Source organism: Pseudophryne corroboree, chromosome 7 (assembly GCF_028390025.1).
Source record: "Pseudophryne corroboree isolate aPseCor3 chromosome 7, aPseCor3.hap2, whole genome shotgun sequence".
NCBI lineage: Eukaryota > Metazoa > Chordata > Amphibia > Anura > Myobatrachidae > Pseudophryne > Pseudophryne corroboree.
Genome location: NC_086450.1, coordinates 173,173,146 through 173,200,137, shown reverse-complemented (window position 1 = coordinate 173,200,137; position 26,992 = coordinate 173,173,146). Strand labels below are relative to the sequence as shown.

The window sequence follows — 26,992 nt, the reverse complement described above, 5'->3', positions numbered from 1 at the left end:
CTGCAGAGTCATCCGCACTCTCCCGCCCGGTTTGGAGCTTTGGTATAGTACCCATGGTCCTTACGGAGTCCCCAGCATCCTCTAGGACGTAAGAGAAAATAAGATTTTAAACCTACCAGTAAATCTTTTTCTCCTAGTCCGTAGAGGATGCTGGGCACCCGTCCCAGTGCGGACATATTTCTGCAAGGCTTGTATATAGTTGTTGCTTACATAAGGGTTATGTTACAGTTAAGATCAGTCTTTGGCTGATGCTGGTTTGTTCATACTGTTAACTGGTTGCGTGTATTCCAGGTTATACGGTGTGGATGGTGTGGGCTGGTATGAATCTTGCCCTTAGATTAACAAAAATCCTTTCCTCGTACTGTCCGTCTCCTCTGGGCACAGTTTCTTTAACTGAGGTCTGGAGGAGGGGCATAGAGGGAGGAGCCAGTGCACACCCATTCTAAAGTCTTTAGAGTGCCCATGTCTCCTGCGGAGCCCGTCTATACCCCATGGTCCTTACGGAGTCCCCAGCATCCTCTACGGACTAGGAGAAAAAGATTTACCGGTAGGTTTAAAATCTTATTTTTACACTGCAATTTAGATTTCAGTTTAAAAACACCCCACCCAAATCTAACTCTCTCTGCACATGTTATCTCTGCCATCCGTGCAGTGCACATGGGGCCTAATTCAGACCTGGTCGCACGCAGGCTATTTTTTGCACTGCTGCGACCAGGTAATTGCCGCCTACAGGAAAGGGGGTAATCTCGCTGTGCAGGGATGTGATCGGCTGCGCAGTGAGCTGTACAAACAAAAGTTTGTGCAGTTTCTGCACAGCCCAGGACTTACTCAGCCGCTGTGACGATCCGGGATGTTGTTGACGTCAGGAACCCTCCCTGGAAACGGCCTGGCACGCCTGCGTTTTTCTGGACACTCCCAGAAAACGGTGAGTTGCCGCCCACGAACGCCTTCTGCCTGTCATTCTTCTTGCGATCACCGGTGCGATCGCTTTCTTCATTCGGTTTGTTGCTGCCCGGCGACGGCCGTCGCCGGTGGCCAATGCGCCTGCGCATTGCGGATCACACGCATGCGCAGTACAGACCCGATCGCACAGCTGCAAAAAATGCAGCTTGCAATTGGGTCTGAATGACCCCCATGGTTTTGCCCAACTGCTATCAAATTTGCTGCTGCGATCAACTCTGAATTAGGCCCTATGTTCCATGCCTATGCATTATTAGCTAGATTCTATAGATTGTAAGCTTGCGAGCAGGGCCTTCCTACCTCTATGACTGTTATTACCCAGTTTTGTTATATCATTGTTATTTCCAATTGTAAAGCGCAACGGAATTTGCTGCGCTATATAAGAAACTGTTAATAATAAATAAATAAATTAGCTGCGAGACAAAGCCTTATGGACATACTTAGTCCTGTATAAATTGTCCAGATATTCAGCTCAAGAATACGCTATGTCTATTATATATCATGGTCAAATAGTTTACTTGACCGTTAATGATCATTCCCATAAAACCCTGTTGTCTTTTACATTATGTTAAGCAAATAGCTAGCCAGATATTTTTGGGCTGTAAATATCAAAATGCGTTTAATTGACTATAAGAACACGTGTTCTTATATTAAATACCGTGCATTCTAAACCTAAGGCGACCGAAAAGTGTTGTGTATTGTCTTATTATTAGTTGGCTCCTATCAGAAGTGGCGATAACCTTTTCTCCCTCTGCATGGTCCTAGGGGTGCTCACCTTGTCCTCTAGCTTCCAGCCCTTAGAATAACTCCAGCACGACAGTCTGCAGAAATTGATTGCAGCAGTGGTGATAGAGCCATAACTTGCTCTCCCTTCTGTGATCACTTTATTAGAAGCGTGGTGATTGATACCATGAGTGGAGACAGGAAGGGTACATTTCCTTTAATGAATTACTGCATGTAAGTAAATTAGCTACAGGCACCTCAACACCAGAATAATCAACGTTCTCGCTACACAGAAGGCAGAGGTCACTGTATCTCTGCTTATTACCCTTATTGCAAATCATTTTGCTCTAGTCTATGGGACTCTGTGTCATTTGTATGATTTGGGTCATAATCTGATTTCATCTCATTCTATTATGAATTTACATGTTGCCAAAAATCCTAGTATTGTTACTCTCTTTACGGATGATTTAATGATGAAATCTCATTGCTAATTGCTTGCTATGGTTTAGTGCACATTAGCATGTTCTGTGTAGGGCCTCTCTGAATGTAAGAACCGATGTTACATATTGGTAACTGAGCAGTATCTTATCAGTGGCATCAGAAACATTAATTGGTTTCCCAATTAAAAAAAAATATAATTTTTTTTAATATGTCATTACCAGTGGGATGCTCTCCTCAGGGTGAACCCTTTTGTGTTGGCGTTGTCACCTCCTTATAGTCCCTGCTGTTAACCCTGTAATATCTTTGTGACATAGATATGAATCTGCGGTTACCAGGCACAGAGTGATACCCTATCCACTCATCATGTCATAGGTGGGGTGGGTAGAGAGTTCTGAACGCTGACTAACTTGTGCCAGTCCATTGCACCCTGTTCGGCAATTGGCACATCAAAAAATGATGGGACTTGTAGTTGTAGGGGGGGGGGGGGGGAGGATTGTAATACATATTTCAAGACCTCTCATAAGGAGGAGGATAGTTCTTACATCTACTGTCCGAGCAACTGTGTGATGGCTGGAATGCACCTTCAAGACTTTGAATTTGTTTTTATCCTTTAGCAAATCTAATGTTTGTCCTATTATTATTGGGACATCCATGTAGAAATATATATATATATATATTCTTTTTCTACATGGATATATATATATATATATATATATATATATATATATATGTGCTAGGCTACACAGTGCCTTGTACAGTGATACTATGCTGGCTCTGGCACCGGGGTGGCCCACTTAGCCCCTCCTGTCGATGATGCATATTTGGTTTTATTTGGTTTTTATTAAAGCATGATAGAGAATACAATAAAGACACGGTGCATGAAATACATGGTAATGACAACAAAAGCTGATCACTGATCATCAAGTTTAGTAATTTGAAATAAAGGACTACAATAATTCAGTACATTGTAATTCTTATCACGTGCATATAAAAATAATGTTTTTAGTACAAGCTTGACAATTATGTAATAACCAAAATATGTGACACTTGTTTCCTACTCCCCTTATTGACTTCATTGTCCAGCAAGTTTTACAGTGAGATTTAGCAGTAACCCTCATCTATTGTACCTGCTATATTGTGCTAACCCCATGTCACTTGTTTCTAGATCAGGTTCTCCATCAGAGATTTTGGGTAAAGCCTATGCTGTGAATTCCCAGCACCTAGTGTAGAAAATGAAATTGATGTTGTATCACATGTAATAATAATAATGATTATTAACAAGTGCTTTTCTCAAGCCTTATACGTAAATATGTGAAAACTCAAGTCATGAAAAATGCCTCAATTTCCTTGCCGAAGTCACAGAGAAATTATTGTTACAGCCGATCAGGATTTTACTGTGGGGAGAGTAATAAGCTTCAGGTAACAGGAGTCAATACTGCTTCCCTCTGTACGTCCCAGAGTGGGACGTACTGTTAATGCTTAGTGAGCTCCCCCCTCCACTCTATCCCTCCAGCTGTAAATGTCAGTGTGTTTCCTGGCACTAATGATTCCTGCTGGAGATCTCCCTTGAAATCCATGCGCATTGTGTTTGTCTTTCATCCTATTAATCTGCAGTAATAGTTGACCCATGTCTGTTCTACTTCTTATGGCCGATCAATAGCTCCATTCAAAAGCCTGACCCTTTTGTATTCCATACAACGCTGTCACAGCCGGAGTGCCTTACAATACAGTGCGTAGCATCTCAGGGGTTAAAATCACCCATATCAACAAACCAAATCTGCCCGCTGACTGTCCCAGTGTCTAGTATAGGGTTACAGTGGGATCCCGCACCCTTCATATGCAGTATTTGGTATCTAATAACCTTAGTTTTAGATGATCTTACTTTTGTGAAATGCAAAAAATACTACATACGGCAATGTTCAAAACTGGCGCACAGACCAATGATGTACTGCAACCCATAGAGACCAACCGGATGCCAGTTAGCCTACCAAAATCTGTCATCTTATTGGCTGTTTGAGGGTTACAGCATCTTTGTTACAGTAATGTTTATAGCTTTATTATGTTTTGCTGGCTGCGATGTTTTCTGCTGCAGTGTATGTAGCAGATAATACATTTATTGTCATAGTAACGACACTTGGCCAGTATCCTGAGTTATCTGCTGCAAACAGCTTACTGGCCCAGAGCAGCACTGCAAGTCAATAATAGCGACTCAATGAAGTTCACAGTGGCCAGTCTGATATACCAGAACCACTGTATCTGTACTGGAAGTTTAAAGTGACAAGACTGCTACTATGGAGAACATATACACAGGGGTGGTCTTTAGTATGCCGAATGTCGGGATCCCGGCGCATAGTATACCGGCGCCGGAATCCCGACACCCGGCATACCGACAGGTATTCTCCCTCGTGGGGGTCCACGACCCCCCTGGAGGGAGAATAAAATAGCGTGGCGAGCGCAGCGAGCCCGCAAAGGTCTTATTTGCGCTCGCCACGCTGTCGGTATGCCGGCGGTCGGGCTCCTGGCGCCGGTATGCTGGCCGCCGGGAGCCCGGCCGCTGGCATACCATACTACACCCATACACAGAACAGTCCAGGCCAGTAACACACACAGGTCATTGGATCAATAAAGAATAGATTGCCCAGAGTACCATCTCTGTTAGCATAGGTGATGATCCAGTTGTGCTTATATTGAAATGAGAAACGGAAAAGAAATGTGGGCGGAGCTACAAGCGATACATAAAGGGCAAACCTCAGCTATAAATTGTTTTTATTCAGGAAGCTGTCTGAAAGTCAGCTGATCCAGGGCCAGGACTGTGTACAGAATACCTTTAGGAATGACAGAACATCTATGCAGTGTTGGGGAAGAGATAAGACGTGCAGTGGAAAGCTTGTCACCACATTTGGGGCTGATTTAGAGGTAACACAGTGGTTGATTCTATATCGGAGTGGGAGAAGGGACCTTCTGACGTACCTAGGGGAGGAGACACGTCACCAGGGGGAGGAGCTATGGCCGAACAGGGTACCCGAAAAGTACCCCCGCGGGCTCGCTTTGCTCTCCACGCTTCGGGCTCGGTGGCTCGCTTCGCTCGCCACCTGATTACTAAAGGTAATAGTTGGTGGCGTGGATAGTAGAGGCACTATCCCGCTGGACTAGCTCCTCCCCATTGTGTCATGACTCCTCCCACTGACGGGAAAGGTCCCTTAGCCCACTTGGATCTAGCTTCAACCTTAACACAGTGCCGATTCTTGTGCAGTTAAGCTATTATTTGTTACTGCACATGTGCGAACCAGTGTCTGCAATGGCAGTGAGGTCATAGGTTTAATTCTCCCAACGCTTGTGTGGGTTTCCTCCGTGTGATCCAGTTTTCTTCCACAATCCAAAAATATACTGGTAGGTTATTTGGCTCCCAACAAAATTAACCCTAGTGTGTCTGTGTGTACATGTGGTAAGGAATATAGATTGTAAGCTCCGCTGGGGCAGGGACTGATGTGAATGGCCAAATGTTCTCTGTAAAGCGCTGCGGAATATGTGTGCGCTATATAAATAACTGGTAATAAATAATAATACATTTGAGTATGAGAATGCTATGACTTGAGATGGTTTCTGCGATCCATGACCGTTTCAGGGTGGAGACTGGGAGCCGAAAGTGTTCGCAAAAAGAGGAGGTGTCATGGCCGTGTTTCAGCATGCGGCTGTGATTTATTTGGCAGTGCTGCAGCCACAGTGGCCAAAGGTTACAAGAGAGGTTTCTACCCCAGGGAAGGGCTGCTCAAGGAATTCGATATTGTGACCGATGGTGGAGTGATCGGATCCACCAGCGCAGTAGAGCATTGCTCAGATAGGCAAAGTGGGCAAACGCAGGGTTTGCTCGGTCCATTGCACCTCTGACTCCGGGCCCTTGATGATATAACTGAAGAGAAGCCAGCATTAAAAGCTTGTTGATGAGAAGCTCAAGCAGTAACAATATGGCCAGAGTAGAATCTGCATTATGTAAGATACAGGTACTGTATGAACAGTAGTCAGTAGCATGAAACACGCCAATGATCTGTGTGCAGGAAACCTAGACGCTTGCAGGCTGACTACCGAGTTAAGAAACCAGAATGAATCAGCTGTATAAGTAAAATAATTACAGGACAGCCTGGAATCCTACAGAGAATGACAGCTCTAGGTACTGAGACTGACATTAACACCAGTGTGGATGCGTCACAATAGCATAATTGGGGGATTGTTTCTGGGCTCATTAGTCACATTACAAATGACAGAAGCTCCTTCTCGTCCCCTGCCCTAAGTGATACAGAGCCATGGCAGCTACTGGACAGTATATGACTGGTGCAGACTGGTCATAGGCACATTGCAACCTCCATGAGAGAATTTCTTATAAGGTACAACTTAAAAAAAGAGTTATCAGTTTCTACTTAAAACCTGAACGTAATATGTTGTGCAGCTCTAAAAGTAATTAGAATAATGACATCAGGAGACATTTCGGAAAAGCTGTCGCACAGATCCCTGTGCAAAAAAACAAAACTAGTGTAATCCAGAGTAACCGGGGTGTAGTCAGGTCAGATCATAACGGTCCCCTTTATAGGACTATATTGTAAATAGAGGCTAGTTTCTGTTACTGTGCTTACTAGGAGATTGTAGAAATATCAGCTAGGGGCCGGAAGTAATGACACCCAAGTTTGGCGGCCATGCGAGATGTCGGCCGAACTCTGACATTTTTTTTAAAGGGGCAATCACTTACAAGGCATGGTTTTGCCCTGTAAGTGATTGCCCCTTTAAAAAAAGACGTCCAAGTTCGACCGGCATCCCACACGGCCGTCATTACCTCTGGCCCAATGACTTTTAGTACAATTAGTGTTTTGTTGTACTATTTTTTGTCTGTTTCATTTTGGTTTTATATTACTTACAGATGTAATGTTAGCTGCCGGTGTCACCGTACATATGGAACCTGCTAAAAAAAAAAAGACATTAGAACAAACTTAAATATAATCGATTTAATGGATTTTTGTACTACAATAAATAATATTGCTGAATTATTCTTTACCTTCCATAACATTTTGTATAGAACTGGGTTTTGAAGCTCCTTCCCCTGGTAATTGTTCTGATTACTGTACATTTGGTCTCTTGGTATCTACTGTATATGAGAATTCAATTATGGCTGGGGGATTTATAGGTGTTGGTATCACAAGACCTATACGATGCCCTTTCACCTCCAGGTTTTTGTCAATAACGTCCCCCCAATCCGGAGAAGCGTTGTTTTATTGTGGAATGATACGGAATTAATGAAGCAGCTGGGCCTCTCTCTTCAGGATATTTTTATCTCCCTTCTCCAGGTGCTCTCTGTGTGGCTATTCACAGCCTATGTATGGATTTTTCCCATACTTTTAGCTGTGTGGCTCATTTAATCAGAGACGCAGAGAAGCTTCCTCTGCACCCCACCTCCCACTGGAGTCTTTCTACAGTACCTCTTTACCTGCTCCCTCAGCTCCAGTGTTTCATTGTGACCCTCTGCTAAGAGGTTAGATGTACAATTATGGATCAATAACTGGATTTTTCCTGTTGTGCTATATTATATTTCTATTGCCTTTTCTGCAATTCCAGTGGGAATTTTCCTCGCTGTGTAGCATGCTTGCCAGTTCTCTGTCACTTCTAATATTGATTCATTTGTCGCTCCATCTCTTGTTACGGATTTTATTCCAGTGAATTGTATGTTCTGTTGAATAAAGAATTGGTCGTACTGTATTAGGATAGCACTTAAAGTACAGGACAGACTGGAACATCCTTATAACACGAAATCCAGCTAATATGTTCAAAAGAAGCTAAAAGCAATTTGTGAAAATATTAGCACACATCCGCACGTAGGTTTCTATATACCTGTATAGGATCTGCTATCTGGAAGGGTTGTAATTAAGGGTTTTTGGATATGGGCATGGGAGTAGCAGCTGCTATGGGGTCCTGTCCTCCTCCCGCGCCCTGTTGGCGGCTTCACCTTACCTAGCTGTGTGTTGTTGCAGGCACATCTGCTATCCTTACCGCTCAGTCTCTCCTCACTGACACTGTGAGGATGTGCAGCCATACTGAGCCTGCTGGGACATCCCCAGACCATGGTCAACATCAGTGAGGAGAGACAGAGCCGGTCTGGACAGCACATGTGCTGACATGAACATTTTGCTATGGGTCCCCCAGATATCTGTCTGCGCCTATAGAATATGCTGGTGTTCTTTATTTTAGTGCCATGTCTAAAATCTTCTAATACACATTTAATTTGACTGCTGTTGATCCCCTCCCTGTGTCAGCGATCATGTTTGTGTGTATGACATAGGGGGTCATTCCGAGTTGATCGCACTCCGCAATTTTTTGCAGCCCGTGCGATCAGATAGTCGCTGCCTATGAGGGAGTGTATTTTAGCTTAGCAAGTGTGCGATCGCATGTGCAGGGGAGCTGTGCCAAAAAGTTTTTTGTGCAGTTTCTGAGTAGGTCTGAACTTACTCAGCCGCTGCGATCACTTCAGCCTGTCAGGTCCCGGAATTGACGTCAGACACCCGCCCTGCAAACGTTTGGACACGCCTGCGGTTTCCTCGACACTCCCAGAAAACGGTCAGTTGACACCCAGGAATGCCTTCCTGCTGTCAATCACGTTGCGGTTGGCGCTGCGATCCCGATCTTCGTTAGTTTCATCGCTGCACGGTGTCCCCCGTCGCCGGGCAGTGATGCGCAGTTCGGACCCAATCGCACGGCTGCGAAAAACTGCAGCGTGCGATCGGGTCGGAATGACCCCCATTATCATTAAGCAGCAGGAGTAATTATTTCCTTTTTACTTTCTGGATAGCAAGCATTAGTTATATAATAGCATTTCTTAGTAAGATCATCACAACAATCAAGGTTGTTTTCCTGCTGGTCTTTTATTGAGCTCTGTGTCGAGTTTGCTCTTACTTTGCGGAATAGCACCCATTCATTAAGGCATACACATACTGTAGGTTATTATTCCAAGATGGCACTTAATATGGAACTGTGATATTTTGCTCTGTGGTTGGTTACTGAGTCTGTATATGGAGCAGAGCAAAAAGCTGCGGCTGCTACAATGTAACACTTTGTGTATAGAAACAGACTCAGGGGTCTATTCATAAAGCAGTGAAAAGTGCGGAGAAGTGAGCCAGTGGAGAAGTTGCCCATGGCAACCAATCAGCTGCTCTGTATAATTTTATTGTATGCAAATTATAAATGTTACTTCAATGCTTTTCACTGCTACATGAACAGACCCTTCAGTCACACAGATACACAAATGTCATATATCAAATTATCACCATAGTCTCCTCATGTGTCCTAGTCGCATTGCGTTATGACCAAGACGAATTTTCAGCAAAAAAGATGCCAGGCGCTAGATTCTCACGCGACCTGGCGCGCCAAGAGGGGAACGCAATGTGACCTCAGCTTCTCTGACCCATGTGAGCTGGGGCCTAAGTTCGCGGGTGGGGGGAGGGGGGTTTGAAATGATACTGTGGCAAAGCGTCCAGGGATTGCGTACCTTATGGAACATCCGGGAGGTTGCCCAGAGTATGCTAGTCATATGCTCCATAGATGTACCATTATTTCTCTAACGTCCTAGTGGATGCTGGGGACTCCGTAAGGACCATGGGGAATAGACGGGCTCCGCAGGAGACTGGGCACTCTATAAGAAAGATTTGGTACTATCTGGTGTGCACTGGCTCCTCCCTCTATGCCCCTCCTCCAGACCTCAGTTAGATTTCTGTGCCCGGCCCGAGCTGGTTGCACACTAGGAGCTCTCCTGAGCTTCTAGAAAGAAAGTTTAAATTAGGTTTTTTATTTTACAGTGAGACCTGCTGGCAACAGGCTCACTGCATCGAGGGACTAAGGGGAGAAGAAGCGAACCTACCTGCTTGCAGCTAGCTTGGGCTTCTTAGGCTACTGGACACCATTAGCTCCAGAGGGATCGACCGCAGGACTCGTCCTTGGTGTTCGTTCCCGGAGCCGCGCCGCCGTCCCCCTTACAGAGCCAGAAGCATGAAGATGGTCCGGAAAATCGGCGGCAGAAGACTTCAGTCTTCACCAAGGTAGCGCACAGCACTGCAGCTGTGCGCCATTGCTCCTCATACACACTTCACACTCCGGTCACTGAGGGTGCAGGGCGCTGGGGGGGGGGGCGCCCTGAGCAGCAATAATATCACCTTGGCTGGCAAAATAACCACAATATATAGCCCCAGAGGCTATATATGTGGTAATTACCCCTGCCAGAATACAGAAAAAAGCGGGAGAAAAGGCAGCCGAAAAAGGGGCGGAGCCATCTCCCTCAGCACACTGGCGCCATTATTCCCTCACAGTTCCACTGGAAGGAAGCTCCCTGACTCTCCCCTGCAGTCTACACTACAGAAAGGGTAAAAAAGAGAGGGGGGCACTAAATTTGGGCGCAGTTTAATACAATAAGCAGCTATAAAGGGTCATAATTCAGTTAGTCCCTGTATTATTATAGCGCTCTGGTGTGTGCTGGCATACTCTCTCTCTGTCTCCCCAAAGGGCTTTTGTGGGGTCCTGTCTCCTTTAAGAGCATTCCCTGTGTGTGTGTGCGGTGTGTCGGTACGGCTGTGTCGACATGTTTGATGAGGAGACTTATGTGGAGGCGGAGCAGATGCCTATAAATGTGATGTCACCCCCTGCGGGGCAGACACCTGAGTGGATGGATTTATGGAAGGAATTACGTGCAAGTGTCGACTCCTTACATAAAAAATTTGACGACATGCCAAATGCGGGACAGCCGGCTTCTCAGCTCGTGCCTGCCCAGACGATTCAAAGGCCGTCAGGGGCCCTGAAACGACCACTACCTCAGATGGCAGACACAGATGTCGACACGGATACTGATGCAAGTGTCGACGACGATGAGTCAAATTTAATGTCCACTAGGGCCATTTGTGGCATGATTGAGGCAATGAAAGAGGTATTACACCTTGCTGATATAAACCCAGGTACCTCAAAAAAGGGTATTATGTTTGGGGAGAAAAAACTACCTATAGTTTTTCCCCCATCTGAGGAATTGAATGAGGTGTGTGAAGAAGCGTGGGCTTTCCCCGATAAAAAATTGGTGATTTCAAAAAAATTACTAATGGCGTTCCCTTTCTCGCCAGAGGATAGGTCACGTTGGGAAACTCCCCCTAGGGTGGATAAAGCGCTCACACGTTTGTCTAAAAAGGTGGCACTACCGTCTCCGGATACGGCCGCCCTAAAGGAACCTGCTGATAGAAAGCAGGAGGCTATCCTAAAATCTATATACACACACACTGGTGTTATACTGAGACCAGCTATTGCTTCAGCCTGGATGTGCAGTGCTGCTGCTGCTTGGTCAGATTCCCTGTCGGAAAATATTGACACCCTAGACAGAGACACTATATTGCTAACCATAGAGCATATAAAAGACTCAGTCTTATACATGAGAGATGCACAGAGGGAGATCTGCCGGCTGGCATCTAGAATAAGTGCTTTGTCCATTTCTGCTAGGAGAGGCTTATGGACTCGGCAGTGGACAGGAGATGCAGATTCTAAAAGGCACATGGAAGTTTTGCCTTATAAGGGTGAGGAGTTATTCGGGGACGGTCTCTCAGACCTTGTTTCCACAGCAACAGCTGGGGAGTCTGCATTTTTGCCCCATGTCCCCTCACAGCCTAAGAAAGCACCGTATTACCAAGTACAGTCCTTTCGACCCCAGAAAAACAGGCGGGGAAAAGGCGGGTCCTTTCTGTCTAGAGGCAGAGGAAGGGGGAAAAAGCTGCAACACACAGCAGGTTCCCAGGACCAAAAGTCCTCCCCCGCTTCTTCCAAATCCGCCGCATGACGGTGGGGCTCCACAGGCGGAGCCAGGTACGGTGGGGGGCCGCCTCAAGAATTTCAGCGATCAGTGGGCTCGGGTGGATCCCTGGATCCTTCAAGTAGTATCTCAGGGGTACAAGCTGGAATTTGAGGCGCCTGCCCCCCGCCGTTTCCTCAAATCAGCCTTACCGACGACTCCATCGGGCAGGGAGGCTGTGCTAGAGGCCATTCACAAGCTGTATTCCCAGCAGGTGATAGTCAAGGTACCCCTGCTTCAACAAGGCCGGGGCTACTATTCCACACTATTTGTGGTACCGAAACCAGACGGTTCGGTGAGACCCATTTTAAATTTGAAATCCTTGAACACTTACATAACAAAATTCAAGTTCAAGATGGAATCGCTCAGGGCGGTTATTGCAAGCCTGGACGAGGGGGATTACATGGTATCCCTGGACATCAAGGATGCTTACCTGCATGTCCCTATTTACCTTCCTCACCAGGAGTACCTCAGATTTGTGGTACAGGATTGCCATTACCAATTCCAGACACTACCGTTTGGACTGTCCACGGCACCGAGGGTGTTTACCAAAGTAATGGCAGAAATGATGATACTCCTTCGAAAAAAGGGAGTTTTAATTATCCCGTACTTGGACGATCTCCTTATAAAGGCGAGGTCCAGGGAGCAGTTACTGGTCGGAGTAGCACTATCTCGGGAAGTGCTACAACAGCATGGCTGGATTCTGAACATTCCAAAGTCACAACTGGTTCCTTCCACTCGCTTACTGTTCCTGGGGATGATTTTGGACACAGAACTGAAAAAAGTGTTTCTCCCGCAGGAGAAAGCCAAGGAGCTGTCATCTCTAGTCAGAGACCTCCTAAAACCAAAACGGGTATCGGTGCATCGCTGCACACGAGTCCTGGGAAAAATGGTGGCTTCATACGAAGCAATTCCATTCGGCAGGTTCCATGCGAGGACCTTCCAGTGGGACCTCTTGGACAAGTGGTCGGGATCGCATCTTCAGATGCATCAACTGATAACCCTGTCTCCAAGGACCAGGGTGTCTCTACTGTGGTGGCTGCAGAGTGCTCATCTTCTAGAGGGCCGCAGATTCGGCATACAGGACTGGGTCCTGGTGACCACGGATGCCAGCCTTCGAGGCTGGGGAGCAGTCACACAGGGAAGAAACTTCCAAGGACTATGGTCAAGTCAGGAGACTTCCCTACACATAAATATTCTGGAACTGAGGGCCATTTACAATGCCCTAAGTCAGGCAAGACCCCTGCTTCAAAACCAGCCGGTACTGATCCAGTCAGACAACATCACGGCAGTCGCCCATGTGAACCGACAGGGCGGCACAAGAAGCAGGATGGCAATGGCAGAAGCCACAAGGATTCTCCGATGGGCGGAAAATCACGTACTAGCACTGTCAGCAGTGTTCATTCCGGGAGTGGACAACTGGGAAGCAGACTTCCTCAGCAGACACGACCTACACCCGGGAGAGTGGGGACTTCATCCAGAAGTCTTCCTACTGTTGGTAAACCGTTGGGAAAGGCCACAGGTGGACATGATGGCGTCCCGCCTCAACAAAAAGCTAAAGAGATATTGCGCCAGGTCAAGGGACCCTCAGGCGATAGCTGTGGACGCTTTAGTGACACCGTGGGTGTACCAGTCGGTTTATGTGTTCCCTCCTCTGCCTCTCATACCAAAGGTACTGAGAATAATAAGAAGGCGAGGAGTAAGAACGATACTCGTGGTTCCGGATTGGCCAAGAAGGGCTTGGTACCCGGAACTTCAAGAAATGATATCAGAGGACCCATGGCCTCTACCGCTCAGACAGGATCTGCTGCAGCAGGGGCCCTGTCTGTTCCAAGACTTACCCCGGCTGCGTTTGACGGCATGGCGGTTGAATTCCGGATCCTAAAGGAAAAGGGCATTCCGGAGGAAGTCATTCCTACGCTGATAAAAGCCAGGAAAGAAGTAACCGCGAACCATTATCACCGTATTTGGCGAAAATATGTTACGTGGTGTGAGGCCAGGAAGGCCCCAACAGAGGAATTTCAGCTGGGTCGCTTTCTACACTTCCTACAGTCGGGAGTGACTATGGGCCTAAAATTGGGTTCCATTAAGGTCCAGATTTCGGCCCTGTCGATTTTCTTCCAGAAAGAACTGGCTTCACTGCCTGAAGTTCAGACTTTTGTAAAGGGAGTGCTTCATATTCAGCCCCCTTTTGTGCCTCCCGTGGCACCTTAGGATCTCAATGTGGTGTTGAGTTTCCTAAAATCACATTGGTTTGAACCACTTAAAACTGTGGATCTGAAATATCTCACGTGGAAAGTGGTCATGTTATTGGCCTTGGCTTCGGCCAGGCGTGTGTCAGATTTGGCGGCTTTGTCTTGTAAAAGCCCTTATTTGATTTTTCATATGGATAGGGCAGAATTGAGGACTCGTCCCCAGTTTCTCCCTAAGGTGGTATCTGCTTTTCACTTGAACCAACCTATTGTGGTGCCTGCGGCTACTAGGGACTTGGAGGATTCCAAGTTACTAGATGTAGTCAGGGCCTTGAAACTTTATGTTTCCAGGACGGCTGGAGTCAGGAAGACTGACTCGCTTTTTGTCCTGTATGCACCCAACAAGATAGGTGCTCCTGCTTCTAAGCAGACTATTGCTCGCTGGATTTGTAGCACAATTCAGCTGGCGCATTCTGCGGCTGGATTGCAGCATCCTAAATCAGTGAAAGCCCATTCCACGAGGAAAGTGGGCTCATCTTGGGCGGCTGCCCGTGGGGTCTCGGCTTTACAACTTTGCCGAGCTGCAACTTGGTCAGGGGCAAACACGTTTGCTAAATTCTACAAATTTGATACCCTGGCTGAGGAGGACCTTGAGTTCTCTCATTCGGTGCTGCAGAGTCATCCGCACTCTCCCGCCCGTTTGGGAGCTTTGGTATAATCCCCATGGTCCTTACGGAGTCCCCAGCATCCACTAGGACGTTAGAGAAAATAAGATTTTACTCACCGGTAAATCTATTTCTCGTAGTCCGTAGTGGATGCTGGGCGCCCATCCCAAGTGCGGATTGTCTGCAATACTTGTATATAGTTATTGCCTACCTAAAGGGTTATTGTTGAGCCATCTGTTGAGAGGCTCAGTTATATTTCATACTGTTAACTGGGTATAGTATCACGAGTTATACGGTGTGATTGGTGTGGCTGGTATGAGTCTTACCCGGGATTCAAAATCCTTCCTTATTGTGTCAGCTCTTCCGGGCACAGTATCCTAACTGAGGTCTGGAGGAGGGGCATAGAGGGAGGAGCCAGTGCACACCAGATAGTACCAAATCTTTCTTATAGAGTACCCAGTCTCCTGCGGAGCCTGTCTATTCCCCATGGTCCTTACGGAGTCCCCAGCATCCACTACGGACTACGAGAAATAGATTTACCGGTGAGTAAAATCTTATTTTTTGAAGAAGAGCATTCCTAAATTGGGGGAAGGGTGGGGTGGGGGTTGGGGTTTGAGATTTCCAAGCACTGGCCAGAAGACAGGTGGCTGTACTGAAAACATGATGGGCAAGCTTATTAGCATGGGTGGGGCGAAGCAGCAGAGAGCTCTGGAACACCTGCATATTTCTTCTCTGAGCTCCTGCGCATTGTGCATTTAGGGAAGCAGTGTCTAAGTTTAATAGGGCTTTGCCTTTCCCTCTAAAATAACATGCAGACGTGAGGTGGACCAGTACATGCTTATCAGGCGCACAGCAAAGACTGTGATAACATTTAGATGCTCCTTAGAAACATCTAACCAAAGTAACAGTGTCCGCCATTATGAAGTATCAGTTTATAGGACAAGAAAATAAGACGCCAACAATAAGGCAACCATGAATGTGGTACTGATCTGATCTTATTATAAAATGAGAGATGATATATATTCTATATTATTATTTATGCAGCAGATTGGTATATAATTAGAGCTATATTCTGGCAGCAGTACTCAGACAGCGCTGCCGTGTATGTTGGTGCTTTACATGCCACCGATTTGCATCTCTTCTTTCAAAATGTCTCGCTGCTGCTAAGGCACAAGAAATTATCCGTTTCTATGGTAAAATCAGATTTCCTGGAGACATGTACTCATTAGTGTTCTGTTAGATTTTTTTTTCTACTGTGCTTAATATAGTGCATAGTTCTCAACACCCTCCACCCTGAGTAACTAGATTATCTGTCCTTCATCGTTAGATAGCTGCTGTGCCGGGTCAGTTATTTGCGGGTATTTTCTGTCTGTGTAATCTACTTATGGAACAAGTAGACCTGATATACCAGTGGCATTCTATGTAATGGCTGCTGGGAACATATAAATAAGTTTCAGGAATTCAGGATAAATAAAAAACACTTTTGATTATTTGTTTTGTGACAGAGACATTTTACTGTGTATGATCAGCCCAGGGCTTGAGAACAGAGCAGTGTTGTTTAATCAGTCTCTCCTCTGGTTTTCCTAGCCGGTGACTATAGGAGAGACCGGTGCACACACAGGACTCATTAATCTATGTGGAGAGTGGCTGGTGCAGTGCACACAAGCGTTTTGCCAAAGCTGCTGACAAAAAAATCGACGGCGACAGTTCTGTGTATCCACTTTACTCCGCCCCAGTGTCAGTGTGAGCGTCTTCTCTGTTAATGTGGCAAAATACTTAACAGAGGTCAATTAAAACACACTAAATAGGTTCATTCTATGCCTATTGAAAGAATCTGCAAGGAAACAAATACAATGTACCTGTATCATACACAAAGTGGAGACAACCAGTATACATACTAATACATCATATTTATTTTCTAGCGTCAGTTTGGCGACGTGTTATGTCTTCGTCATGTCACTGGTTACTAATGATGTCACTGGTTACTGAATGATAAGCAGCTTTCTGATGTCTTGATGGGTTCATTTTAAATAGGAAGTATTTGGGCGTAAATTACCACCTCATTTATCGGATCTACCATATAAGATAGGACAGGAAAGTAATTCCCATCAGATCTTTGTACCAGTGGTCCATGAACCTGGGGATCATGAGGGCTCATAACCACTGTCATTTTAAAATGTGTTCTTAACCCATGTGAATGGGTATATCATTGTATATCAAATTATATATTAGAGTGTATCAAATTAATTAGGGTTTTATTTATGTTTCATTGTGGTCATGTTATATTTGCAATTTACTGAATGTAGCCACATCTGGAAGCTTACAGGGAGCTCTAAAATGCTAAAAAAACACCAGGGGGATTGAGTCCTTTTGGTTTCATCACCAGTTTCCACAGACCGTTGGCATTGGGATGACCTTTGCTTCATTGCCAATGTAAAGTTTCAATTGTTCCGGATGACACTGTGCTCTCCGATCTTAGATTATGTGTTTAGTCCAGGCTGAGAAATAGCTGCTAGTACACATCCATTAGTCACTTTAGCAAACCTTTGTTAGCAGCAGACAATGGCTGGGCTTCTGAGCTGCCTAATTTGAGGTTTGAGATGCTTTAGGAACCAGGCGTACAATCTTCAGGGAATTTAGGTTGAAAGTTGCTGCCTCAGCAATCTTAACATTCTGTTTATTTCGGCTATTTCAGGAACCGGCGCCTATGACAGAAGATCTGCTGGAGGAACAATCTGAGGTTTTGGCTAAATTGGGCACTTCCGCAGAAGGGGCTCACCTGCGGGCTCGGATGCAGAGCGCTTGTTTGCTGTCTGACATGGAATCTTTTAAGGTATTGGAGATGTGTATACTCTTATACTGCACAGTATAGATGATAAGGGAAACAAAGCAAGCTTCATCCATAGGAACACAATCCTCTAATCCCTTCTTCCAGGCAGACTGTGAACCCTTATGTATGACAGAGTGGGATTGTGTTTAAAGTAGAAGTAAAATGTGGATTCAGAGTTTTAATCTACTATTAGGTCAAAGCTTCTGACATTTTAACAAGGTTAGTGGGCATTCAATGAGAGTTTTACAGTTATTTAATATTAACCCTGATGGGAGGACATCATTTCAGCTGCACTCATTTTAATAAATATAGATATGGGCAAAATATATAAATGTGGGTCTTTCTGCAGAATGTCTTTTGCCGTAAGCAGGCGCAATGTTCTCTATCCACCAGTAAAAAGGCCATGCTCTATCATATTCCTGGCCAAGCACCATGTGATCCCTTGTCCCCTATAATTGAGGGCATTCAGTCCTGATATCATTGGACTGTCTTGTCATCTCTTGTGCACATCTTAAAACGAAGGTGTGAGACAATTTGCACATTATTATTATTATTGTCTACTTTTACTGTGTTTATACAATAAGTACTTGTCCTTACCACTTATTATACAGTAGTTGTGTTTTATAGCCAAGGCACCCTGATTTTAGATAAGAGGCTTCACTGCTCATTTATGTATCTGTACAGCCATATGTTCCGTGTTTACCTAGGAGGAGACGCATATGGGTTTATTTACTAATATTCGTGTTTTGTCCGTTTTGAAGGGTGTTTGAACTCGAATGGTATCGGGTGCATTTTACTGCAACTTTTTGAATCCTGATACGGTCATTCACTAAGCTGCCGAGTTTTGCACAATCGTTTTTTCCGATGTCGATGTGATTCGTAATATCAGGCAGTGTTTTTCGGGAGTGATGAGTAAAGCACTGCCTGAAAAAACACAAGGAAACCCGGCCGGATCTGTGAGATCCGTGCAGGGCTTCATTGTGTACCTTAAAAAGTTCATTAAAGTCTTTAAAATCTTGAAAAAAATTGCGTGGGGTCCCCCCTCCTAATCACAACCAGCCTCGGGCTCTTTGAGCCGATCCTGGTTGAAAAAATATGGGGGGAAAAATGACAGGGGTTCCCCCATATTTAAACAACCAGCACCGGGCTCTGCGCCTGGTCCTGGTTCCAATAATACGGGGGACAAACAGCGTAGGGGTCCCCCGTATTTCTGAAACCAGCACCGGGCTCCACTAGCTGGGGAGATAATGCCACAGCCGGGGGACACTTTGATATCGGTCCCTGCGGCCGTGCCATTAAAACCCCAACTAGTCACCCCTGGCCGGGGTACCCTGGAGGAGTGGGGACCCCTTCAATCAAGGGGTCCCCCCCCTCCAGCCACCCAAGGGCCAGGGGTGAAGCCCAAGGCTGTCCCCCCCATCCAAGGGCGGCGGATGGGGGGCTGATAGCCTTGTTGAAAAAATGTGAATATTGTTTTTAGTCGCAGTACTACATGTCCCAGCAAGCCTCCCCCGCAAGCTGGTACTTGGAGAACCACAAGTACCAGCATGCGGTGGAAAACCGGGCCCGCTGGCACCTGTAGTACTACTACTAAAAAAATACCCCAATAAAAACAGGAGACATACACCTTGAAAGTATAAGTTTATTACATACATCCACACCTCCAAACATACATACTTACCTATGTTCACACGAGGGTCGGTCCTCTTCTCCATGTAGAATCCATGGGGTACCTGTGAAAAAAATTATACTCACATAATCCAGTGTAGATCGGTCCTCTTCTGTTCTCTGTATAATCCACGTACTTGTCAAAAAAATAAAACGCAAACCCGACCACGCACTGAAAGGGGTCCCATGTTTACACATGGGACCCCTTTCCCCAACTGCCAGGACCCCCCCTGACTCCTGTCAAAGAGGGTCCCTTCAGCCAATCAGGGAGCGCCACGTCGTGGCACCCTCCTGATTGGCTGTGTGCTCCTGTAGTGTCTGTCAGGCAGCACGCGGCAGTGATACAATGTAGCGCCTATGCGCTCCATTGTAACCAATGGTGGGAACTTTGTGGTCAGCGGTGAGGTTACTTTCGGTCAACTGCTGACCACAAAGTTCCCACCATTGGTTACAATGGAGCGCATAGGCGCTACATTGTATCACTGCCGTGTGCTGCCTGACAGACACTACAGGAGCACACAGTCAATCAGGAGGGTGCCACGACGTGGCGCTCCCTGATTGGCTGAAGGGACCCTCTTTGACAGGAGTCAGGGGGGGGTCCTGGCAGTCGGGGAAAGGGGTCCCATGTGTAAACATGGGACCCCTTTCAGTGCGTGGTCGGGTTTGCGGTTTTTTTTTGTTGCCAAGTACGTGTATTATTCAAAGGCCGGAATCTTCACTGGATTATGTGAGTATAATTTTTTTCACAGGTACCCCGAGGATTCTACATGGAGAAGAGGACCGACACTCGTGTGAACATAGGTAAGTATGTATGTTTGGAGGTGTGGATGTATGTAATAAACTTATACTTTCAAGGTGTGTGTCTCCTGTTTTTATTGGGGTATTTTTTAGTAGTAGTACTACAGGTGCCAGCGGGCCCGGTTTTCAACCACATGCTGGTACTTGTGGTTCTCCAAGTACCAGCTTGCGGGGGAGGCTTGCTGGGACTTGTAGTACTGCTACTAAAAACAATATTCACACTTTCACACTTGGCTATCAGCCCCCCCATCCGCCGCCCTTGGATGGGGGGGACAGCCTCGGGCTTCACCCCTGGCCCTTGGGTGGCTGGAGGGGGGGGACCTTTTGATGGAAGGGGTCCCCACTCCTCCAGGGTACCCCGGCCAGGGGTGACTAGTTGGGGTTTTAATGGCACGGCCGCAGGGACCGATATCAAAGTGTCCCCCGGCTGTGGCATTATCTCCCCAGCTAGTGGAGCCCGGTGCTGGTTTCAGAAATACGGGGGACCCCTACGCTTTTTGTCCCCCGTATTTTTGGAACCAGGACCAGGCGCAGAGCCCGGTGCTGGTTGATTAAATATGGGGGAACCCCTGTAATTTCCCCCCCCATATTTTTTAAACCAGGACCGGCTCAAAGAGCCCGAGGCTGGTTTTTGCTTAGGAGGGGGGACCCCACGCAATTTTTTATACTGATTTTACACTAAACAGACCCTTTCCCATAGATAACCATGCACAGATCTCACTGATCCGTGCATGGTTATCCAAACTCGACTGGAAAAAGCAGGTCTATTTTTTTGCTGCTTTTTTAAACGATTCGAAAAAAAACAGACCCGCACTTGAGTACTCAGAAACTAACACCCAAATACGAATGAATAGTGAATGGCCGTATTCTATGAAATAACAGCCGCGTTTGACCGATGGTCTATTCATTCGTATTTCGGAAGGCTGTCATTCAAACCATTACGAATAGACCAGACACTGCCGAGATTGGTGCTTAGTAAATTCCCAGATTGGGACTTAGAAAAAAAAACACAAATCGGCCAAACTCGGATTTTTAGTAAATACTGGCCATGGTGAATGGTCCTTAAAATAGTCATCAAATATTGACATAGGGCAGACGTAAAATGTGGCATACCATGTTCAAGGTTTAAAACTAAAACATACCTCCAATAAATTAAGGTAGAATTCAGGCGCAAATAATAAATATATCAATCTAATGGAACAATCTGTGTGCAGCTCCCATATGATAATCTGTGGTTATCACACAATACACAAAATTAATAATATTAACAACACATTTATTAGAAAATCAAATAAAATACCATAAAATCAGTGTGATAAAGGTGGGTATTTTAAAAGCAGTCCCGCTTATGATGGACAAGAGGATACAGTTTAATTGTTGGTTTTCCAGCTGGCCAGCTTGGATAATTAAGAGTTCACAGTTCCTTAAGAATAGATTTGGGATGGCTCAAATTAATTCACAGTGCCCAGATTAAATATCTCACCAGTATTAGTATCTCACCGCTGCTGTAATAACCGTTGCATAGTTGAAAAACGGGGATCCACGTGTGTAATTAACGGTGGGATACCGTATTCGCCACACACTACTAATGCTGGAAGGGATCACCGATGCTCACGGATAACTGCGGTGCAGGTAAAGGAGGTAGACGCCACTCAGGGAGCCGGTAATTGTGTCTCACCGCTGCTGCAATGATCGGAGCGTTAGATGTGGGTGGAGATCCACGTGTGTAATTAACGGTGGTATACCGTATTTGAACACATGTTTAACGCGTTTCTCCGCTACTGATGAAACCGCTCATTTCTAGTAGCAGAGAAACACATTAAGGACTCTGTGGGACATTTTGCAGGACGCTGAAGTGAGGATACGGCTTGTCACACGGCCATATCTATTGCCTTAGAGCGGCCCATCTCTTTTATTTACACTGCGGTGCTCGTGAGACCCTTCAGCAACACTAACGTGTGTTCAAATACGGTATACCACCGTTAATTACACACGTGGATCTCCACCCACATCTAATGCTCCGATCATTGCAGCAGTGGTGAGACACAATTACCGGCTCCCTGAGTGGCGTCTACCTCCTTTACCTGCACCGCAGTTATTCGTGAGCATCGGCGATCCCTTCCAGCATTAGTAGTGTGTGGCGAATACGGTATCCCACCGTTAATTACACACGTGGATCTCCACCCACATCTAACGCTCCGATCATTGCAGCAGCGGTGAGACACAATTACCGGCTCCCTGAGTGGTGTCTACTTCCTTTATCTGCACCGCAGTTATCCGTGAGCATTGGTGATCCCTTCCAGCATTAGTAGTGTGTGACGAATACGGTATCCCACCGTTAATTTCACACGTGGATCCCCGTTTTTCAACTATGCAACGGTTATTACAGCAGCGTTGAGACACTAATACTGGTGAGATATTTAATCTGGGCACTGTGAATTAATTTGAGCCATCCCAAATCTATTCTTAAGGAACTGTGAACTCTTAATTATCCAAGATGGCCAGCTGGAAAACCAACAATGAAACTGTATCCTCTTGTCCATCATAAGCGGGACTGCTTTTAAAATACCCACCTTTATCACATTGATTTTATGGTATTTTATTTGATTTTCTAATAAATGTGTCGTTAATATTATTCTTTAAATTGGTTTAATTGCGCTCTCTTTTCATATATTAATTTCATGTTCAAGGTTTGCATGTGTTTGATGTGAGTACTGACTGACTTCCAGGGAAACCCAATATAGACCGCCCCAAAAATATAGTCACTGTGTGACCAATGATTGCAAATGAATAAAATAGAGAACAATCTAAACTTGTAACAAAGAGACATCTTTATATTTCTGTGTGGCGCTTTGATGAAATAAGCACTCAGTGACTGTTGATATCTGCTAAAAGCCCCCTACAGACGTTACCTTTCCAGATGAAAATCAGTGTTCCTGTGGATAGTGAACCCCAGTCTCTGGTGGCCCCCCCTGATTGCTGCAAGCTGTTTTGTCTCTTAGGCTGCAAACCCTGGCTGCTGTCTAGAGGACTTTGTCAGGTGGTACTCTCCAAGGGATTATGTCGAGGAAGAAGTGATGGATGAAAGCGGCAACAAAGTCATTAAAGGGGAACTGAGTGCACGAATGAAAATCCCCAACAACATGTGGGTAGAAGCTTGGGAAACGGCTAAGCCGACACCTGCTCGTAGGCAGAGGAGACTGTTCGATGATACTAAAGAGGCTGAAAAGGTAAGATGAATGTCTGCCTGGCCACCATTAAAGAAACACTACATACTATAAATAAATAAAAAATAAACGGGGGGGGTTACATTGTAAAGAGCTTCTTACATGTTTGAAAAAAAGTATGTTTTCTGACATTTTTACATCCATGTCCTATCACTGTGCACAGAGCGTCTGATTCAGATGTGACGCCCATGTCACAAAGTACCGCTTTGTGCATATGCAGGACCCATACTGTGCATGTGCAGTATGGGGACTGCGTCAGCAGAACAGCTGTAGACATTAGTTGGTTGACAGTCTGCAGCAGTTTGGGGGCAAGGAGGGGGCAGCATAGGCCTCCGTTTCCAAAAACTGGGGTATGTCGCCTTCCTTTTGGGGGAGTGCCGAGGACAGGGCCTCCGTCTTCCAACTGAGATTTCCTGGCCTCTTTGTAGGAGCTGCGGTGGCTGGCATGCATTACCCCATGGACTGACGCAGCCGGCTGATGGAGACGCAAGTGATCCGATGCTGCATCCAAAGACGCAGCACTGGATCACAAATGAATGCAGGAGGAGTCTACTTATACAAGACGCCTCCTACTGCAGTACCATATCTGTGCATCGCTGCTGCTTCCAAGGAAGTACCCTGCAGCCACATCTAAATCCGGCCCAGAATGCACTCTGCTAGCCAAACACTGCTCCATAGAAATAGAAGGGACTATAAAAAAAAAAGACTGACATATCAATCAGTGGCTGACTTCACAATCATAACTGAAAAAGTAATATAGTATGTGCATAATGCAGATAGAAGAATATCCATGAATAATTATTGTTTCCAGTGAAATTTGTTCCTAGAATTCATTTAAATACCAAGTATGAATCATGAAATGTAATTTTCCAAATAATACTAAATAAATATAAATTTTAAGTTTACGTTTTCTCTCTGACATTGCTTATAAGAACTGTTAAATCAAAATAAGAACAATGACTAAAATGACATTTAAAGTGAAGTGTCCTATTCCCTGATGATGGCAGCTTGTATGGACCCAGAAACATTGCCATTCCCGAAGAACATCTGAACCAGATCATGCAGATTTCTGATCAGAACAAATGGTAGCTCTTGTTGGGTGACAGCCATGTATGTGGTCAGGGACTGTTCTGTCTGTGATCCAGCCATGTAGCCTGTGCGGCCTCTATATGTAAGTTAATTAGCGATCTGACCACTGCGCGTTTGAGCCAAGTAGCCAGATTGACTAAATAGAAGCGCTGTTTATTTACCACCATTATTTTCTCCTGCCCCATCTATTCTTTTATCCCTATCTGTTCTTCCTTACTACATTCCCGAAGAATAATGATCCCGATGCTTACACACTAAAGTCATTACCCTACTTCCACAGTGCTGCTCCTATCAGTAATGGCAGACCTGGGCATCTCCTGACTGAACCAGGCAGCCTGGATAATTCAGTGTACTCCATTATTAATTAAATGCACCTAAATCTAAAATAAAATCAACACAGAATTCACCCACTGTAACATGGAAAATGCTAGAGGCACCTCGTGGTCACAGACAGACAAAGAACGGGAAGATTACCACCCAAAGGTGACATTTTACAAGTCAGAGATACTGTGTAGCAATGCGATAACATTCCCCCGCACGGGCTTGTAATGCCCCTCTCAATTACCTCTATTTATAGATTGTTTTTCTTGAGCAATAAATGAAAAAGTGCTACAGAAATTGCAGCCGGTCTCTTCGGTTTCCATGACAGCGATTTAAAGGGAATAAAGTCTCATTGTTTAGGACCTGACCGTGTTTTATTTTGCAGTGTTCGTCTTTACAGAAGCTGCACCTCATCTCTAGTGTTCACATCGTGTGTGTAACATCAGTCAGTTGGTTTACTCTGTTATCCGGCTTCTGATGCCGGCCACAGCCGCATATAATCATGCATCACAATGTGCACCAATGCTGTTTTTTACAGAAGGATTCAAGGAAATGTTTCCCAAATAGATGTGATAAGGGTTAAATTAGTAATAAGTATACATAATACACATGATGATGATCTAGCTAACTTTGTGATTAAATAATAACAAAATGCGAACAAAGCTCAAACAATTCTAGAGGGGATACAAAAGAAATGAATAAAAACATGAAATAGACATTGCAACGTACAAGATTGTCCGCTTAATTTTTATGTTTGCAGATTCTGTTTTACTTCTTTTCAATACATCTGTGTCTTTTTGTGTTGCTTATTTATTGGGCATGTACCGACGCCTACATCCCGCCCCTACACAATACAGACGCCTACATCCTGCCCCTACACAATACCGACGCCTACAACCCGCTCCCTCAAAATCCCGAAAGTCAGCATGCCGACTAACAGGCACTATTCCCACTCGTGGGTGTCCATGACACCCATAAAGTGGGAATAGAACCTGTGGCGAGTACAGCTCGCCACCAAGCCTGCAGCTTGGCGACCCTGCAAGGGGCTTTGTTGCGCTCTCCCCTCCCCCCACCGGCATTCTAATCACTGGGTTCCCAGCATCGGTATGGGGACCGGCGGGATCCCAAATGCCTGTCACCCATACCCAACCCATTTATTGTCCATTGTAGCTCCAATATTTCACAACCTATATATGTATTTAATTTATCCAACTAATGTAACTATTCTGGACTGTACATAAGTAGTCCTTACAGGCCTCAGTTATGCGGGAAGCTTCATACATCTCCTATCTGGATGTTGAGAATGACGCTTGCTAGTTACTCAGACACAAACACCTATTCTTTTACACTGTAGGTTCTTCGTTACTTAGCAATCCAGAAGCCATCAGACCTGACCCGCCATCTCCTGCCTTGTGTCATTCATGCCGCTCTCCTCAAGGTGAAAGAAGAAGGTGAATAACCTTATAACTGTGTCACATAAAATAAAAGTTTGTAAGTTACTAATGCTCTCTCTTACTCATGTTATCTGGTTTCTTGCAGAAATATTGGAAGATATTCCATCTGTGAAGAAGTCAATAAAACAAATCATCTCCCATGCCAGCAAAGTTCTCCGATTTCCAAATCCCGAGGATAAGAAGTTAGAGGTAAGCAATCAATTGGTGAGGAGGGAAACATTTCATAGGAATATTCGTATTGTTTACTTCTCTCCTCTCTTTCCCCAGGACATCATTAATCAGACTATAAATGTTGAGGCCACCATTGCAAGAGCTCGGTCGCTGAAGGCAAAGTTTGGTACAGAGCGATGCGAGAACCCAGACGAGAAGGAAGATCTAGAAAAGTATGTATTTTACACTCGTACTTACATCTGTATTCACGGTGTGATTAGCCAGACTCTGCTGATTGTAATGGTTGTGCATAATACAATACCGCGGGGGCTTGGAGCCGGCCACACGTGTAGTGTCTTGTGTGGGACTGTACAGTGAGAATTGCAGGGCCCTGCCGACATGTTGGGGATCTGTAGTAGGTGTCAATAGTGTAAAAAATGAAATTACAATTTTTTTTTACTGAAAAGATCCAACTTTGTTCAGCATCTCTGATCCAGAAAGCCATTGTCCAAAAGGTTACGAAACCCAGAAGAACAAAAATATATATCTGTTATTTGGTAACATTGGGGGAGATGTATCAAACTTTCTAAAGAGGACAAATTAAGAAGTTGCCCATAGGAA

The 26,992-nt window shown here is 45.3% G+C and overlaps 1 protein-coding gene across 3 annotated transcripts in view; it reads left to right on the top strand.

Moving 5' to 3' along the window:
• The window catches only part of RAB3GAP1 (RAB3 GTPase activating protein catalytic subunit 1), a 289,227-nt gene that overhangs the window by 232,622 nt on the left and 29,613 nt on the right, over positions 1 to 26,992 (top strand). For all 3 annotated transcript variants that reach the window (XM_063933781.1, XM_063933783.1, XM_063933782.1), the window contains exons 18-22: positions 17,530 to 17,667; positions 23,133 to 23,360; positions 26,122 to 26,218; positions 26,307 to 26,410; positions 26,489 to 26,604. In XM_063933781.1, the coding sequence (XP_063789851.1) occupies positions 17,530 to 17,667; positions 23,133 to 23,360; positions 26,122 to 26,218; positions 26,307 to 26,410; positions 26,489 to 26,604 (683 nt within the window). The remainder of the gene's footprint in view (positions 1 to 17,529; positions 17,668 to 23,132; positions 23,361 to 26,121; positions 26,219 to 26,306; positions 26,411 to 26,488; positions 26,605 to 26,992) is intronic.